The sequence below is a fragment of the Raphanus sativus genome, unplaced genomic scaffold (assembly GCF_000801105.2).
Source record: "Raphanus sativus cultivar WK10039 unplaced genomic scaffold, ASM80110v3 Scaffold0436, whole genome shotgun sequence".
NCBI lineage: Eukaryota > Viridiplantae > Streptophyta > Magnoliopsida > Brassicales > Brassicaceae > Raphanus > Raphanus sativus.
The window spans coordinates 8,924-27,620 of NW_026615755.1; the positions used below are offsets into that span (position 1 = coordinate 8,924).

General features: G+C 38.0%; 1 protein-coding gene and 1 pseudogene across 1 annotated transcript; both read right to left on the reverse strand.

The window, feature by feature from the left end:
- Positions 1–917: 917 nt before the first annotated feature.
- On the reverse strand, positions 918–1,407 carry LOC108844866 (uncharacterized; annotated as a pseudogene).
- A 2,147-nt stretch (positions 1,408–3,554) lies between these two features.
- Positions 3,555–4,379, reverse strand: LOC108846793 (ATP synthase gamma chain 1, chloroplastic-like). Its single transcript, XM_056996943.1, is given in 3 exon segments — positions 3,555–3,602; positions 3,605–3,855; positions 3,858–4,379. Coding segments are annotated over 3 exon segments (726 nt in total). The 5' UTR covers positions 4,285–4,379.
- Positions 4,380–18,697: the final 14,318 nt, after the last annotated feature.

The window sequence follows — 18,697 nt, forward strand, 5'->3', positions numbered from 1 at the left end:
AATAATTAATAGATGTGGTGAGTTTTCTGTGAAGAATCTGATTTTACAACAAATTAAATTTTAGAAACAATTATGAGTGGTTTATTTCTAGTGAGAATTATTTGGTATTTAGATGAGAATTGTTTAAAAATGAAAGGAAAGGAGAGGAGAAAGATAATTGGAGTTTGGAGTTTAGAAAGAAAAATGTCCAGAGATGAGAAGAGAAGAAATTGATGGTGAAGAAAGAGATTATTGGTTGAGAAAAAACCATAAAATTAAATAAACTAAGAAAATAAACAGTGGAGATGAGTTTTAGATGTAGTCGTATTCTGACACATATGATAAAGTGTAGTTGCCGGTGTATCTTTTGGAGTCAGACTTTTCTGACACAAGCGCTGAATGTCTTCCTCGTTAGGATAGTATAAGGGTAAATTGTGATATGCAATTGTAGAACTTGGGCCAGTTGTGTCACATCATGGGTAACTCCCTAATTTAGATCTCCACTAGGAATAATCCGCTAATTCTCCATTCTAAGAAATCAGAGAAAATATATCTGCATAGAATCAGTTCTCTCTCCTACTTTATATGTACTTTTTAATTTTTAGATACCCTATTAAAATTCATCAATGGAGTTGCTATTAATATTATCTACGACATTTTGGAGCCCTTCTACTTAATCTGAACAATTATTTTTACTAAATAAAAATATTAACTTCTAAAATTTTAAGAACACTACATGAGATCTACCAGTGACGTATAGTGATCCCTACATGACAACGACAATAATTACATTGAAAATGACGGTGATGTGATGTGGATACATAAATTTTTTTTTTGAAAAAGGGTTATACAATAAAGTTTATTTTTTCATGATGGTAATGTTAACATGAGTTATGGGATTCATCGTCGACGCACATGGATGATAAGATATTATATTCTCAGTACTCTAAGAATCCTGTTTTCGTCAAAACATCATTTCTTATTTTGATTTCTTCATTTAAGTGTTCTTCAAACTCTTTCACACATAGAGAAAGATGACATATGTGTTCTTGCTAGCTTTCTTGCAACCCATTCACCTGGACAAACCATGCGACCATTATCATCATCACAATGCAAATTATGACTACTCCTTTCGTTGCTATGTTGGTGTTTCAATAAACATTGGACCAATTAAGGACATTCATAAGTGCATAGTGTTTTGCCCTTTTAACCTCTTTGCTTCTGTGAATTTTCCATGATGAGGATGAAAAAAGTAGAATAAGATGGGGAGAAGAAATGACTCTTGGATAGTTTTACTTAAGGATTTGATGTTTCTCCTTCTCTCAAAACTATCCACACGTCTTCTTCTTGAAACTCTTCTTCCCTTTCTACTCTCATTGTCGTATCTTTTCTGCTATTAGATTGGCTTCTTCTTTTTCGTGGATCCATAGTTTAACATCTTGGTTTGTGGTATATTTTGAAGGCTTAATAAAATTGATTTCACTATTTATGTCAACAAAGTTCACTTATCCGTTCACAAATCCGTTTAGATCTCCATGATTAATCGTGTTTGAGCTGGAGTAGTAGAAGTATGGATGCAATATCAAAAAATGATTCGCGATATTGTTTGAGTGAGATCAAAACACATGTAAAGGTCATGTAATGATTGCAGGGTCGGTAAAAAAGTTTTTCCGAGCTTTAAAAAGTTAGTGCACTGCCCATCGCACGGGATGGAACCTACCAATCGAAAGAACGAATATAGGAGCTCATTAGCATTAGGCGCTCGAATCGTTACAGATAGGACTCTTGTTAATTAAGTCTAATCGCATCCGATCTGCTAAACTATGTGTCTTTTATTTATCTATTAATTTTTCCAAATGTTGTTAACATCATCGTCTTTTATTTATCTATTAATTTTTCCAAATGTTGTAAACATCATTCCTCAATAAATTTAAACAAAATTTCTTCTAATTATTGTTGATGAGATGTGCACTTTTCCAAGCCTGTAAAGTATACATGTTATAGTCTTTGTTTGAACAGAAATAAAGAAGAATTTTGTGGTACAACTTACAATCATAGACTTAAAGGATTATTATGGTGTGCTCCTACGAAGCATTAATGACTTCATTGGGGCTTAAGCATTTATGAATTTTGCTAGTCGATTTAAATGCAAAACAAATTGTATGATAGTTGAGTTAACCTTTGCCGAAAAAAGTTGCAGTTGGAGTTAGTCAACACCTCTACGTTCTAACTTCTAACCCTCTACAATTCATTTTCTTTTAATGTAGTACTAGATCTTGACCCGCACAACCGCGCGGATGTTTGTTTTCAGTTATATACATATATATATATATTGGATCTTTAGTAGTATATATTTTTAACATTAATCATATACTTAATTGCTTACATAACTATTTCAAATACAATAATTTTATAATTTACATGTTCTAATTAATCACTTGTTTAAAACCATCACATGTATTTATCCGATTTTATTATATGCTTATCTTATTGTATTTGCATTTAGTTATTAAACAAATTTATATATACATGAAAAATATATTTAAAAGTTATTTTGTATGAATTTATGCTCAATTCTGATCCACCTTCAAAACTGAATTTATTTTTACCAATATTTTTATGCTTATACATTTTAGATAATATATTATTATATATAAAAATTCTAAGATATGTTCATGTTTTTAGATATGTATTATATAATTTTCCTAACATGATTATGGTTATAAATTAGATAAAATATGATATAATTTTAGTTTTTATTTTATAAATAATAAATTAATATATTAATGTATAATAATATTTCAATTTCGAAATTAATATAATATATAGATATAATACAAAATTAATTAGTTACATAAATATTAATAGGAAAGAAGTTAACATTACCTAGATTCCAGGAATAATTTGAAATTTAATGCCAAGTTATGTAATATACACATGAACAAAATTTATGGTTAGAATATTATAGAGTAATAATAAAAATATATTTAATAAACATTTAAAATGAATAGTCCAACTTGAAAAAATCACACATGAAATAAATGAGTTGTGACTTCTATTTTAATATAATAGATTACTATTTCTAGTTTATCATGGGATGATTGTTTGTTGAACAAATCTGATTTTCCACTGAATTTTCTTTTCATATTAGATATTCCTTTGAAGAGTGCTATTTGAAGTTCATGTAACTCTATATCGAAACCATTTGACAATAGATGACCAGAAAAAAAAAACTTAATAGTCTTATCACATGAAATAACTTATGTGATTAAATACTAACGGTAAATATCTTTTTCTGCCTAACTAAGATCCTTCATAACAACAATTGAATATGACTAAAATAACTGATCACAAGAACAAATCTTATTCTTTGAAAGGATCATACAAAACCTCCACATGCACAACTTTTCTTAATCATTTATCTAATGGAAGGCCAAAATAAATACAACCGCATTATGTTTTGTAATTGAATGATTATAAAAAAGATCAGAACGAGTTCTAGAGAAATTATACATTATACCAACGAGAAGATAAAGGAGTCTGTCTGTTCATATATCAAAGAGGAACCAACCAAGTCAAGCCTGTGCATTAGCTCCAGCAACAATCTCAAGAATCTCACCGGTATAATCTTAGCTTGACGCTTTCTATTATACACCATCGAAAGCGATTTCTTAAGATCAGATGCATTATCCGAAGCACTACTCATGGCACTCATTCTAGCTGCAAGCTCACTCGCCAATGACTCCTGTAAAGCCCTAAGAATCTGACTGTTGAGATACAAAGGCAACAAAGCATCAAGAATCTGCACAGGGTCTTGCTCGAACTGCAAGATCGGCGAGAAATCAGCAGTTGTTGTCCTAAAAGTCTCTCTTTCGACGTCAGCTTCCCTTCTTTGGTCGTTAACCTGAAGAGCTCGTCTTCCGCAGCGTCCACACAGTTCCCATTGATGTCACAGATCTCTCCTTTAGGCGATAGAGGCAGTAGCGTGTGGATCACGGGTTCTGACCTAACAAGAGACACAAACTTTGTGTATAAGAGCTCCACTTTGTCGACTTCTTCGCTTATAAACAGAGAGAAGACATCATCAGCAACAGCTTGAGCTTCTTTCGCCGTCGGTAAGGTCCCGAATTCGAGGTACTTGTCAATGGGGATGTAAGGACGACGAAGGAAGTAAGAGTTTCCCTTCTTCCCCACGCTAATGACTGTGTAGTCAAGACCTAGACCTTTAAGCTCCTTGATCCTCGCCTCAGCTTTCTTGATGATGAAGTTATTGAATCCACCGCATAACCCTCGATCTCCGGTCATGACAACGAGTGCAACTTTCTTAACCGGTCTGATCTTGGTCAAGGGCACGTCGATGTCATCGGTTTGGAGCTGTTCGTTGATGTTGTAAAGAACTTCGACTAGGGTTTCCGAGTGTTGAGAATATGCCTAAGTGTCAAGAAGACTCTAACCCAAGCAGAAGGTTTCATGTGACCGTTAGCAAGTAAGAAGCACGAGGAGCTCACGTGCAAGCTTAACGGTCTTCAGGGAGATAGGCGTAATTAACCTATCACCGGTGAGTTGGCGTTTTGTCGTCTTCCCTCTGTACGAAAAGCAGAGTAGAACAGAGGAGAAAGAGACAGAGAGGATTCACCGACGTAGTGATCCTATATAAGCCAACACAGACTGCAAGATTAGGGTTAAGAGAGACAAGGAGAACAGATAAGAACGGCTGCGAGTTTGTAGTGCGTTGTTTCTCAAGGGTTAAGTGTAACCAAGCTTTCTAGTGGATTTCCGAGTAAATCTCGGCCCAGACGTAGCGACCTTACACTGAGGCGTGAACTGGGTAAAAATCGTGTGTGTCTTTTCTTTACTATCAAATGCAATACACACGAGTGAACAAACGAGAGAGGTGAGAGTTTATACAAACTAATCGAGCATAAAACAGAGCAAAACATCATCCTTTTACTCAACAATTGGTATCAGAGCCAGGTTTGGCTAAGGTCGGGAAAAGGTTGTAACTTTGCAAAGGTCGAAGCTTTTCTAAAAAGGTTGGCCCTTTATGCACGAGATGACCTCAAGACGTTTGATGGAGACGGAGACTATGTGCTCTGGAAAGAGAAGCTGCTAGCTCACATGGAGCTATTGGGTCTGCTAGAAGGTCTCGAAGATGAAGAGGTCGTGGGTGTCGAAGAAACATCCGCTACCGAAGGTACTGAAGGATAAGAAGAAAGAATCTCGAGAGAGAAATCTCTGAAGGAGAAGAGAGGAAAAGCAAGATCTACTATCATTCTAAGCCTGGGAGATCACGTCCTCAGGAAGGTGATAAAGGAACCGACTGCAGCCGGGATGCTCACTATGCTAGACAAGTTGTTTATGGCTAAGTCGCTACCCAATAGGATTTACCTCAAACAAAGACTATATGGGTACAAGATGACAGAGAGCATGACGATGGAGGAGAACGTAAATGATTTTTTCAAGCTAATCTCAGATCTTGAAAACGTGAAGGTTACAGTTCCTGATGAAGACCAAGCCATCGTCCTACTAATGTCCTTGCCGAAGCAGTTTGATCAACTGAAGGAGACGTTGAAGTACGGCAAGACAACACTAGCTCTAGATGAGATTACGGGAGCTATAAGGTCTAAAAGCCTTGAACTTGGAGCTAGCGGTAAACTGAGCAAGAGTAATTCTGAAGCCTTGTATGTTCAAGACAGAGGAAGAACTGAGCGCAGAGGTAAGAGTTCAGAAAGAGGAAAGAGTCAGAACAGGTCGCAGTCTAAGGATAAGAAAGTGTGTTGGATCTGTGGCAAAGAAGGCCACTACAAGAAGCAGTGTTTTGTCTGGAAAGAGAGAAACAAGAAGTCTAACGGGTCAGAGAAGGGAGAGTCTTCAAACGTTATGGAACAGATCATCGATGCTGCAGGTCTGAATGTAGAAGAAGAATCAAATGCAGTGATTGACGGTCAAGAAGATGAGTTGATCATGGATACAAGGGCTCATTTCACATGACACCGAGAAGAGATTGGTTTGTCGAGTTTGATGACTCAAAGACTGGTAGAGTGAAGATGGCAAACCAAACTTACTCCGAGATCAAAGGCATCGGAAGCATCAGAATACAGAATGAGGATCTCTCAACGGTACTGATCTCAAACGTGAGATATGTTCCTAGCATGTCTCGGAACCTGATCTCTATGGGGACCTTAGAAGATCAAGGTTGCTGGTTTCAGTCGAAGAATAGATCTCTGAAAGTGATAAAAGGCTGCTTGACACTTCTGAAGGGAAAGAAAGTTGGAACGCTGTACATCCTGCAAGGAAAGGTTGTTGCATGAAGCGCTAATTCTGTAGTAGGCTCAAAAAACGAGTCAAAACTGTGGCACAGTCGACTATGTCACATGAGTAAGAAGAACACAGACTTGTTGATCAAGAAGGGATGTCTGCAAGCGGATAAGATGAAAGGTTTTGAGTTTTGTGAAGACTGTGTGTATGGGAAAGCACATAAAGAGAGTTTTGGGACAGCGATACACGTCACAAAAGAAAAGCTTGAGTACATACACTCGGATCTTTGGGGAGCACCTTCAGTACCAAAATCCATAGGAAACTGTCAGTATTTCATGACGTTTATTGATGACTTTACCAGAAAAGTATGGATCTATTTCTTAAGAACAAAGGATGAAGCTTTCGGAACCTTTGTTGAGTGGAAAACAATGGTAGAGAATCAATCAAACAAGAAGGTGAAAAAGTTGAGGACAGATAACGGACTTGAGTTCTGTAATCGAGAGTTTGATGGGTTCTGCAAACAAGAAGGAGTGGTAAGACACAGGACTTGTGCCTATACCCCACAGCAAAACGGTATTGCAGAACGCATGAACAGAACCATTATGGAGAAGGTAAGAAGCATGCTCAGTGAGTCAGGACTTGAGAAAAGGTTTTGGGCAGAAGCAGCTTCCACGGCAGTGTATGTAATCAACAGGACGCCAGCATCTGCAATCGAGTTTGAGATACCAGAAAAGGCTTGGACAGGGGTCTTACCTGATCTGAGTGGTTTAAGAAGTTTTGGTTGTATTGCTTACGTGCATACAAGTCAAGGTAAGCTCAACCCGAGAGCAAAGAAGGGTGTGTTTCTTGGTTACCCAACAGGGTTAAAAGGCTACAGAGTATGGCTCCTTGAAGACAAGAAAGTTGTGATCAGCAAAGATATAGTCTTCAACGAGGAAGTGATGTACAAGAGCTCTTCTGAGGAGAGCACAAGCGGGGGAAAATCAACAGCAGAAACAGAAGTTGCAGTAATAAGCGTTCCTACTGCAACAACAGAAAGTGGGAGCTTAGATCAAGGTGGAGCTGTTGAGGGAGGGAATGCAACCCAAGAAGGAGCAGTACCTGCTCAAGAACAAGGATCAGAATCAGAAGATGATTCAGAAGAAGATTATATGCCACCAAGTCTTGCTGACTATCAATTAGCAAGAGACAGAGAAAGAAGGTCAACAAGGCCTCCTAGGAGATATGATGAATTAGGAGAGCTTGGGTTTGCATATAATCTGACGGAAGACGGTGGAGCATTGGAACCACAGAGTTATTCTGAAGCAATGCTTGGACCGGAAAGTAAACTTTGGAGAGGATCTACAGATGAAGAAATGGTTTCTCTAAAGAAGAACCACACATGGGATCTTGTTGACAGGCCTAAGAAGAAGAAAGTGATTGGCTGAAAGTGGGTGTTCAAGAGGAAAGTCGGTATACCAGGAATAGAGAGAGCAAGGCACAAGTCAAGACTTGTTGCAAAAGGATATTCTCAGAGAGAAGGCATTGATTTTCAAGAAATCTTTTCACCAGTGGTAAAGCATGTAACCATTCGTCTAATGCTGTCTGCAGTAGCACACTTCAATCTTGAATTGGAGCAGATGGATGTCAAGACAGCGTTCTTGCATGGAGTCTTAGATGAAGAAATATACATGGAACAGCCAGAAGGGTACGTGGACGAGAGCGCACCAGATAAGGTCTGCCTGTTGAGGAAATCATTGTATGGTCTGAGACAGTCTCCAAGGCAGTGGAACCAGAGGTTTGACGAGTTTATGAGGTCTACTGGCTACACAAGATGTTTGAAAGATAGCTGCGTATACTTCAAGATGAACAGAGAAGAAGATAGGACATTCCTTCTGCTTTATGTTGATGATATGTTAATCATATCGAAGAACAAAAAAACGGTACAAGAGCTGAAGGATAATCTGAGTTCAACCTTTGAGATGAAGGATCTTGGTCCAGCCAAGAGGATATTAGGGATGGAGATAAGCAGAAACAGAGAACAAGGCACATTGGATCTGTCTCAAAAGGAATATTTGCAGAAGATCCTAAGGTCGTTTAGAATGGAGAACTGCAAAGCAGTGAAGACTCCACTCGGTGCTCATATGAGGCTCAGGTCTGCTACTGACAAAGAAAGGGAAGCTGAAGCTGATCAAATGAAGTATATTCCCTATGCAAACGCGGTTGGTAGCATCATGTATTCCATGATAGGATCAAGACCTGATTTAGCTTATCCGGTTGGGATGATAAGCAGGTTCATGGGAAAACCTCTCATGATTCACTGGCAAGCAGTGAAGTGGGTTCTCCGGTATATTCAGGGGTCACTCGACACAAGGTTACAATTCAGGGGAGAAAGAGACTTTGTGGCAACATGTTACTGCGACTCAGACTACTCAGCAGATCTCGATAAGAGAAGGTCTATAACGGGCTATACATTCACTGTGGGGGGTAACGTCATAAGTTGGAAGTCAGGTTTACAACCAGTTGTGGCATTATCAACGACAGAGGCAGAGTATATAGCTTTGACAGAAGCAGCTAAAGAGGCTATTTGGTTGAAGGAGCTGATGAACGAGCTGGGTTTTAAGCAAGGAGCAGTGGACATTCATTGTGATTCGCAAAGCGCCATTGCATTGGCAAAGAATGCTGTCCACCATGAAAGGACCAAGCATATACAGAGGAGATTCCATTTCATCAGAGACACTATCACTGATGGAGAAACAAGAGTGTTGAAGATATCAACGGTTCATAACCCGGCAGACATGCTTACTAAAGTATTGCCGGTCAACAAGTTCATGAGTGCTTTGGAAAGCCTCAGGATCACCAGTAGCTGATAAGCGTATCAGGATCCGAGATGGAAATCAAGAACACTAGAAAGAAAGCCAAAGAGAAAAAGTGAATGACACTACGGCAAGGTGGAGTTTTGTTGAGAATATGCCTAAGTGTCAAGAAGACTCTAACCCAAGCAGAAGGTTTCATGTGACCGTTAGCAAGTAAGAAGCACGAGGAGCTCACGTGCAAGCTTAACGGTCTTCAGGGAGATAGGCGTAATTAACCTATCACCGGTGAGTTGGCGTTTTGTCGTCTTCCCTCTGTACGAAAAGCAGAGTAGAACAGAGGAGAAAGAGACAGAGAGGATTCACCGACGTAGTGATCTTATATAAGCCAACACAGACTGCAAGATTAGGGTTAAGAGAGACAAGGAGAACAGATAAGAACGGCTACAAGTTTGTAGTGCGTTGTTTCTCAAGGGTTAAGTGTAACCAAGCTTTCTAGTGGATTTCCGAGTAAATCTCGGCCCAGGCGTAGCGACCTTATACTGAGGCGTGAACTGGGTAAAAATCGTGTGTGTCTTTTCTTTACTATCAAACGCAATACACACGAGTGAACAAACGAGAGAGGTGAGAGTTTATACAAACTAATCGAGCATAAAACAGAGCAAAACATCATCCTTTTACTCAACACCGAGAATGGTCGGCCGTTGACGACATCTTCTTGAGCTCTCCTGACTTTTGCTGCAGCGACAAGCTTCATGGCTTCAGTGATCTTCTGAGTGTTTTTGACTGAATCGATACGGTCTCTGAAATCACGGAGGGAGGATTGGATTGGTGAAACAGAGGAGGATCTTGAAGGAGAGGTGTTGTGGTTTGGGAGAGGAAGTGGGTTGAGAACAGATCAGAAGGACAAGGAGGAGGAATCAGCAAGAGATGGTTTTGATGAAACCCACATTGTTGTTAGGTTAGTGCAAGCCATTGTTTTGGATCTTGTTCTGAGAGAGAAGATAAGGTTTTGGTTTTGTTCGGACAGAGTTTTGCTATAACCTTATCTATGCTCTTTGATTGTAAGAAGGAAGAAAGGAAGGAAGAGAAATTGAGTGGATGGAAGAGAAGGTAATGGATGAGGTTTGGAGATAAGGTTTTGAAACTTTGGGTCTTTTACAGTTTTTGATGTAGGATCCATTTTGTTGACGTGTCATTGTATGAGTGGATAGTCCGATATCTTCATTTGATTATCAGCCAACCAATGCTTATTAGTTTTGAGTCTCTCCCAATGAGAGGAAATATCTGATGAAACAAGTGATAGAAATTAATGTCTCGGTTTGATTCAATTTGACTCGGTTTACTCAGATAAATTTGTACTTTGATGCAGTTGAATAGGGCTGGAGAATTTATCCAAAATACGAAGAAACGAACCGAGATAACCAGAACCAAATTGAATCCAAACTCTCACTAATATCAATCTAACAGTCAGCATAATAATTTACTATTTATGTTTTAAAAAAAATGAAAATAAACATCAAATTATTTATACATAAATAATGTTTATCAAAATATATGGTTTCTATTGCATTTAGAAAAAAAAATAGAAACACAAAATGTAATATTTTTTTGAAAAATATGTTTATACACTCACTATATTAATTATGTTTTCTTTTTATTTTTTATTCATTAGTTATCAAGATCTTCAATTTAGTCTTTTTCTGGAAACAAAAATCTGTTTTTTCGTAATATTTTAAATTAAGTTTCATTAATATTCATCACAAAACATAGACAACATTTAATTACCTAGATATCATCTTAATGACAAAAATATTCTGATAGCAAAACCGAAAATCCCCTGAATAACAAAAATTTTACCTTTTTTTACTTGTAGTAAACTTAAAATATATAAAATCTAACTATTTTATTATTTCAAATATTTATAAAATATTTAATAATTTTTAAGTTAATTTTACTGGTTTTGGATATATAAACTGAAATTTGTATTGATTTTGATAATTATTATAGTAAGAAATAGTAATCTAAAGATAGTTAATCTTTAACTTTTATGATTGAAACAATCTTCTTTTACGAAAAACACGATATATAGAAATTATATTTATACTCTAAAGTATATTTTTTGTTGGCCAAAGTTTATGATATTAATTTATAATTGGGTATCAAATAAATATATTTAAGTTTTTACTAAGGATATCATGATTTTAATCCAAACCAATAAATATATACCTTCCATGATTTCTAAATAAAATAACAGAACAAATATGCCTTCATAAAAATAAACTTCCCGCAGTATATTACAGTAGTTTTACTTTACGTTTGTCTCCATTTAAAGTTTAAACTTATAAAATATAATTATACCAATAATACAATGTACAGGTTACTGGTATATTGAAAATTATAATTGTAATATAAGATTACCTCTCTACTCTTAGGCTTAACGGAAATAACAGTGATTTTAGAAAGCAATGTTTTGCGTATTAAATTGTTTAGAGAAACATAGTGATCGTTTTTAATATAATCTTATTATTATATATATAAAAAAAAACACAAGAATTTAATTTTTATATTTTTTTCAAACTCCTCAGCTAATTCATGAACTGTCACACCAAGAAAAGGAAAAGTTGTTATTAACATATAAATATTAAACTTATGTAGCTAAATAATCAAAATTTAAATTATATTATAGATATTATTCAAAAAGTGACTTAATTAAAAATAAGACAAGAAGTATATCCTGCATATAATTTGTTAACATTTATTGTTAATATTTATTTATTAATTAAATATCCTACATATCATGATAAGTATATATGTTAAATTTTTTTTCAAAAATAATAGTATATGTACCGGTAGAATTAGTTAATTCTTTTTATTGATTTTTTAAATATATCATGGTATATATATATATATATATATATATATATAGAAATGTTTTAATTATTATATTTTAACTAATGATTTTTTTCTAAAATCATGTAGAAATTGCCAAGTTAGCAAATCACTTATCAAATAATAGTATAGATTCTTATTATTTTATACTAAAAAGCAAAAATTGAAAATAAAACAAATTAATACTCGAATACATAACATGAAACTTTCCTTTTTTTGCTTAAAAATAAAATCCCAGTTTACATACTTTTTTTTTTTTTTTTTTTTTAAATTAACCTTTATTCATTCTTTCTTCTCCACCTCCAAAAGAGACATTGTTTCGAAAAGATCAAATGAGAACAACCATAAACAAACAAGAGAAAACAGCATAAAAACACATGAACAACCAAACAATATTTCAGACGCTAAGAGAAGCGAGCAGAGATGATTATGATGGGAAGTTATGGAACCACAAGTGGAGGTATCTTTCCCCTGCATTCCTTTGAGATGAGCTGATCCTATTAATGTTCCTCACGTTCTGGTCCATACCATACAATTTCGCTTTAAGAATAACCTGAATCTCCCTTGTAATAAGAATTGGATCTCTTGCAACTGAGGTATGCAATACTTAAAAATAGTTTATTATATAAAATTTGTTTCTTCAAAGTTAGTAATTAACAAGATCGCGACACATGTCAATTATATATTTAAGATTGACTGGCCAATCTTTGGAACGATCTTGTGACTTCTGTCGAGAGGAATTCTGATCTTTGTTCCATGGTCTTTTGTGCTTCATGGTAGCTGGACGAATTTCATGTTTTATCATGCCTTTATTTAACGCATTAATGAGAACATCCATGAGATGGGAACCCTCAACGGTGTCATGCAGGTCGCTTATGGCACAGTTGGATGATTCTTTATGGCATGCTTGTCGTAGTTCTTATGTTGTTGAGGCTCCTAATATGTGTCGTCGTTTTTTTCCAAGGATTTCATTGCAGTTTATTCAGTGAGATAAACGATTATTCATGTTGGTTTTTTTTAACACTGGATTTATACTATTACAACTATGAAAAATATTACAGACGATTTACAATCGACATGAATTGAAATCCAGATCTCACGGTGTAGAAACATTAATGAACTCTGGGTTAAACCACTGGACCAAGAGGATTTCCACAACTCATGTTGGTTTGTCTTTCAATATCGTCATAGTAGATATTGTTTGATGTTTCTTCTTAATTTCCTACAGACGACGACATCCGTCTTTAAAATGATAACATAAATTCTATAGTGAGTTATTTGAAAGACCTTTATTAGAAAGATCTTGATTGATTACATAAAAAAGTAATATTGAAATCCGACTAAGATGATAAATTAGCTTTAAAAAAGTTTTAAGACAATGATCTATAAACATATCTATGTACTTGTGCATATCCCTTCCTTAGGCGACTTCCTATCTATTGATAGAAGTGGGTTAGATCTTTCGTTATCTTCGACCAACTTTCTTTTCATTACAACATCTCTGTTGAGCTTTAGTAAAGAAGATCATGAAGAAGTAAAGACAAAGACGTGGAGAAGAAGTAAGCAATGTATGATGGACAAGATCACATGACACTCTCTTTGCAGGACCACAAAGACTAGCCGTTTGCAGCAGCTCATAAAGGCAAAAGCAATCTGCTGTTTTGTCGGTTGTGGAACAAGAAGATAAGAGAGAGTGGACAGCCTGTTTTCGTACGAGGAGCGTGCTTGTGATAAGAGTAAAACGACATCACTGAAGCAACTAGGTTACAAGGTCTTTTCATATAAATAGGTACATTGCTTAGAGAGACAGTAACACAAGAAAGAGAGAACATTGTATAAAGTATAAGCTTGTATCTTTGTTCTTGGGTAGAGGTAGAGAGTGAATCCAAGTAAGGCTTTGTAAGGGGCTTGTGTGGGGTTTCAGATACTCTCTTGTAACTTCTGATCTAGTGGATTCCGGGATACCGTTCCCGGCCCAGACTAACACCCTCGTTAACAGGTGTAACTGGGTTACCAAGTTCTGTCTTGTTTCTTCTTGTTGAAAGCTCTGTTCTTTCTCTGTTCTTTGCTCTGTTTCAGATGAAGTGTGGTCGAGACGTCAAGTTTGAAGCGATATCTTGAGTGTGTGTTGGTGACTGAGCTACGAAAGGAGACGTCTTTGAGTTGCTGTTGCTTCACAAATTGGTATCAGAGCCAGGTTGCGAGTAACCGGTGGTGGTTCCTGAAGATCTGTTGGTCAGAAGGGAGCCATGTCGTCGTTGTCGAAGATAAAGCTGGAGAAGTTTGATGGTCATGGGGATTACACACTGTGGAAAGACAAGCTGCTAGCGCAGATAGATCTTCAAGGCTTGAGCAAAGCTTTAGAAGAATCAGGGAATCTGCCAAGCGAAGTCAAAGATCCAGGGGAGCCAAGTGAAGATACAAAAGAAACTGAAGAAAAGGCGGAAGCTTTAGCCGAGAAAGTGAGGAAGGCTAGAAGCACAATCATCTTGAGTGTTACTGACAGGGTTCTGAGGAAGATACGAAAGGAGGAGACGGCTGCTGGAATGATTAGAGCTCTGGACAAGCTCTATCTTGCTAAAGCTCTTCCAAACAGATTCTACCTGAAACAGAAACTGTATGGATTCAAGATGTCAGAAAGCATGTCGATAGAAAGTAACATCGATGAATACTTGCATCTCATAACAGATCTAGAAAACATCGGTGTTACGGTTTCAGATGAAGACCAAGCTATACTGCTGCTCATGTCTCTACCAAGACAGTTTGATCAGCTCTGAGATACGCTGAGATATAGCACAGGAAGAACAACTCTGACGCTTGATGAAGTTGTTGCTGCCGTATATGCCAAGGAACTTGAAACAGGGTCTAACTCTCGTAGTTCCAAAGGGCAAGCTGAGAGTCTCTATGCTAGAGACAAAGGTGATCAAAGAGGAAGGTCTGAGAGTAAAGACAGATCGTCAAGACAGTCAAAGTCTAGATCAAAGTCTAAGAGCAAGAAAGTGTGCTGGACTTGTGGAGAAGAAGGTCACTTCAGGAGTGCTTGTCCAAACAAGAACAAGTATCAGAACAAGTCCAAGCAACAAAGTAGCAGTAGCAGAGGAGAGGCTGCAATGGTCAAAGACAGCAGAAATGATGCTGCAGCCGGGTTATATGTGTCAGAAGCTCTACTGTTGACAGATATAAATCTTGAACACGAATGGGTAATGGACACAGGATGCAGCTATCATATGACTCACAAGAGAGAGTGGTTCGAAACGCTACAGGAGGACGTCGGAGGCTCTGTTCGTATGGGAAACAAGACTACTTCCAAGGTTAGAGGAGTTGGCAGTGTCAGAATCAGAAATGAAGATGGCTCAACGTTTCTGCTAACTTGTGTCAGATGGATCCCTGAAATGGATAGAAATCTTCTATCTATGGGAACGCTGGAGGAACTTGGTTGCAGTTTTGAATCAAAGAATGGAGTGCTCAGTGTCAAAGATGGAACCAAAGTTCTTATGAGTGGTAAGAGGTACGAGAAGCTCTACATACTACAAGGCAAGCCAGAGGTGGGTCAGATGTATGCGACAGAGAAGAAGCCGGATGACACCGTACTATGGCACCGAAGGTTGGGTCACATGAGTCAAAAGAACCTTGATCTACTGGTCAGGAAAGGTCTCTTAGACAAGAAGAAAATCTCTGTAATGGAGATGTGTGAAGACTGCGTGTATGGTAAGGCAAAGAGAGTCAGTTTCTCAGTAGCAACTCATGATACTAAAGATCGTCTAGACTACATTCATTCAGACCTATGGGGAGCTCCAAGTGTTCCTCTGTCTTTGGGAAAGTGTCAATATTTCATTTCTTTTATTGATGACTATACAAGGAAGACATGGGTTTACTTCTTGAAGCACAAAGATGAAGCATATGATACGTTTGTGGAATGGAGTATCATGATTGAGAATCAAACCGACAAGAAGGTGAAGATTCTGAGAACTGACAATGGGCTAGAGTTCTGCAACACTAGATTCAATAATTTCTGTAAAGAAAAGGGGATAGTGAGGCATCGAACCTGTGCATACACTCCTCAGCAAAATGGTATTGCTGAGAGAATGAACCGCACCATAATGGAGAAGGTCAGAAGTATGTTAAGCGACTCAGGAATGCCTCCTACGTTTTGGGCAGAAGCAACTCAGACAGCAGTTACTTTGATCAATAAGACTCCATCTTCTGCAATTAACTTTGCGATTCCAGACAAGAAATGGTCAGGAAGATCTCCTGGTTACAGTTATTTGAGAAGATTTGGGTGTGTATGCTTTGCACATACTAATGATGGGAAGTTATCTCCAAGAGCTACGAAGGCAGTAATGTTGGGATATCCTCCTGGGATCAAAGGTTACAAGGTTTGGTTGCTGGAAGAGAAGAAGTGTATGATCAGTAGAAACGTGATTTTCCAGGAAAATGCTGTGTACAAAGATGTGGCGAAGCGAGGAAAACAGATTCAAGGCAGTCAGTGTGAAGTTTCAGAAGTGGTTTTCAACATCGATCCAACAGGAGATGGAGGCTCTGGTTCAGGTGGAGATCTCTCGGAAGAGACAGGATCCCTGAGAGACTCAACACCTGATGTGAGCGCTCCAAGTGAAAACACAGAAGCTACAGACGAAGATCATGATCATCTGGATCACCTAGATGAACAAGGAACTGATCAGAATCAAGAAGCTGAAGATTCACCAGACAGTTATCATCTAGTCAGAGACAGAGCACGACGTGAAGTAAGAGCCCCTAGAAGGTTTGATGTGGAGGGGTACTTCACTGAGGACACTGACGAGGAAGATGACTACTTTGATGCAGAAGCACTCATCACTACGGTTGAAGGTGAAATAAAGGAACCTGCAAATTATCAGGAAGCAAGGCTCAGTGATGATTGGGAGTTCTGGAATGGTGGTATGGGTGAGGAAATGGTGTCACTGGAGAAGAATCATACATGGACTATTGTCAAAAGGCCAAAAGGACAACGAGTGATTGGTTGCCGCTGGATTTACAAATATAAATATGGAATTCCAGGGGTTGAACCACCAAGATTCAAGGGGAGATTAGTAGCAAAAGGATACGCTCAGAGAGAAGGAATTGACTACACTGAGATATTCTCCCCTGTAGTTAGACATGTATCTATAAGGATACTACTGTCTGTAGTAGTCGAAGAGGATCTAGAGCTTGAGCAGTTGGATGTCAAGACAGCCTTCTTGCATGGAGAGCTGAATGAGAAGATATACATGAAAGCTCCTGAAGGTTTCGAAGACAGATTCAAGCCAGATGAAGTGTGTCTCCTGAACAAAGCAATTTATGGTCTTAAGCAAGCACCAAAGATGTGGAATGAAAAGTTTGATGGATACATGACTGAGATTGGGTTTACCAAGAGTCTCAGAGACAGTTGTGTCTACGTGAAGGCGCTCAATGATGGATCAAATGCGTACTTACTCATCTATGTAGATGATATGTTGGTTGCTGCTAAAGACAGAGGAGTGATTGCAGAACTGAAACAGAAGTTGAGCAACAAGTTTGACATGAAGGATCTTGGGCCAGCTAAGAAAATTCTTGGCATGGAGATCAGAAGAGATCGTGTTGCAGGAAAGTTGTGGATGGGTCAAGAAAGTTATCTCAGGAAGGTGTTGGAGTTGTACAAGATGGATAACTCTAACAAAGTGTCAACACCTCTCGGTGCACACTTGAAGCTGCGTGCTGCAACACCTGAGCAACTGAAAGAGGAAGCTGAGTACATGAAGTCAGTGCCTTACGCCAATGCTGTTGGTAGTATTATGTACTCAATGATTGGAACCAGACCTGATCTAGCCTACCCTGTCGGAATGATATGTAGATTCATGGGTAATCCTATCAAGGAACATTGGTTAGGAGTGAAGTGGGTCTTGAGATACATTCGGGGTACTCTAGAAACAAAGCTTTGCTACAAGAAAGAGTCAGAATTTGTTCTCAGAGGCTACTGTGATTCAGACTACGCCGCTGATGCAGATGGAAGAAGATCAATCAGTGGGGTAGTGTTCACGCTTGGAGGTAACACCATCAGCTGGAAGTCATCACTTCAAGAGGTTGTAGCTCTGTCTACAACTGAAGCTGAATATATGGCTTTGAACGAAGCAGTTAAGGAAGCTCTATGGCTCAAGGGGATCCTAAAGGAGTTTGGTTATGAGCAGAAAGCTGTGGAAGTGTTCTGTGATTCACAGAGTGCTATAGCACTGTCCAAGAACAACATTCATCACGAACGGACCAAACACATCGACACTAAGTTTCACAAGATCAGACAAGTGATTGCGCATGGTCATGTGAATGTGTTGAAGATATCGACGCTACACAATCCAGCGGATATCTTCACCAAAGTTTTGCCTGTCAGTAAGTTTCAATCTGCTTTGAACTTACTGAGAGTCAAGTCTGAGTAAAAGACTCAGAGATCCGGGAACAGAATCCACAGTTCTAGATCGTTATCATCTATCTCTCAAGAAGTTTGTCTGTTGTCGGTTTGAGATCTGTCTTTACTAGGTGGAGATTTGTTGAGCTTTAGTAAAGAAGATCATGAAGAAGTAAAGACAAAGACGTGGAGAAGAAGTAAGCAATGTATGATGGACAAGATCACGTGCCACTCTCTTTGCAGGACCACAAAGACTAGCCGTTTGCAGCAGCTCATAAAGGCAAAAGCAATCTGCTGTTTTGTCGGCTGTAGAACAAGAAGATAAGAGAGAGTGGACAGCCTGTTTCCGTACGAGGAGCGTGCTTGTGATAAGAGTAAAACG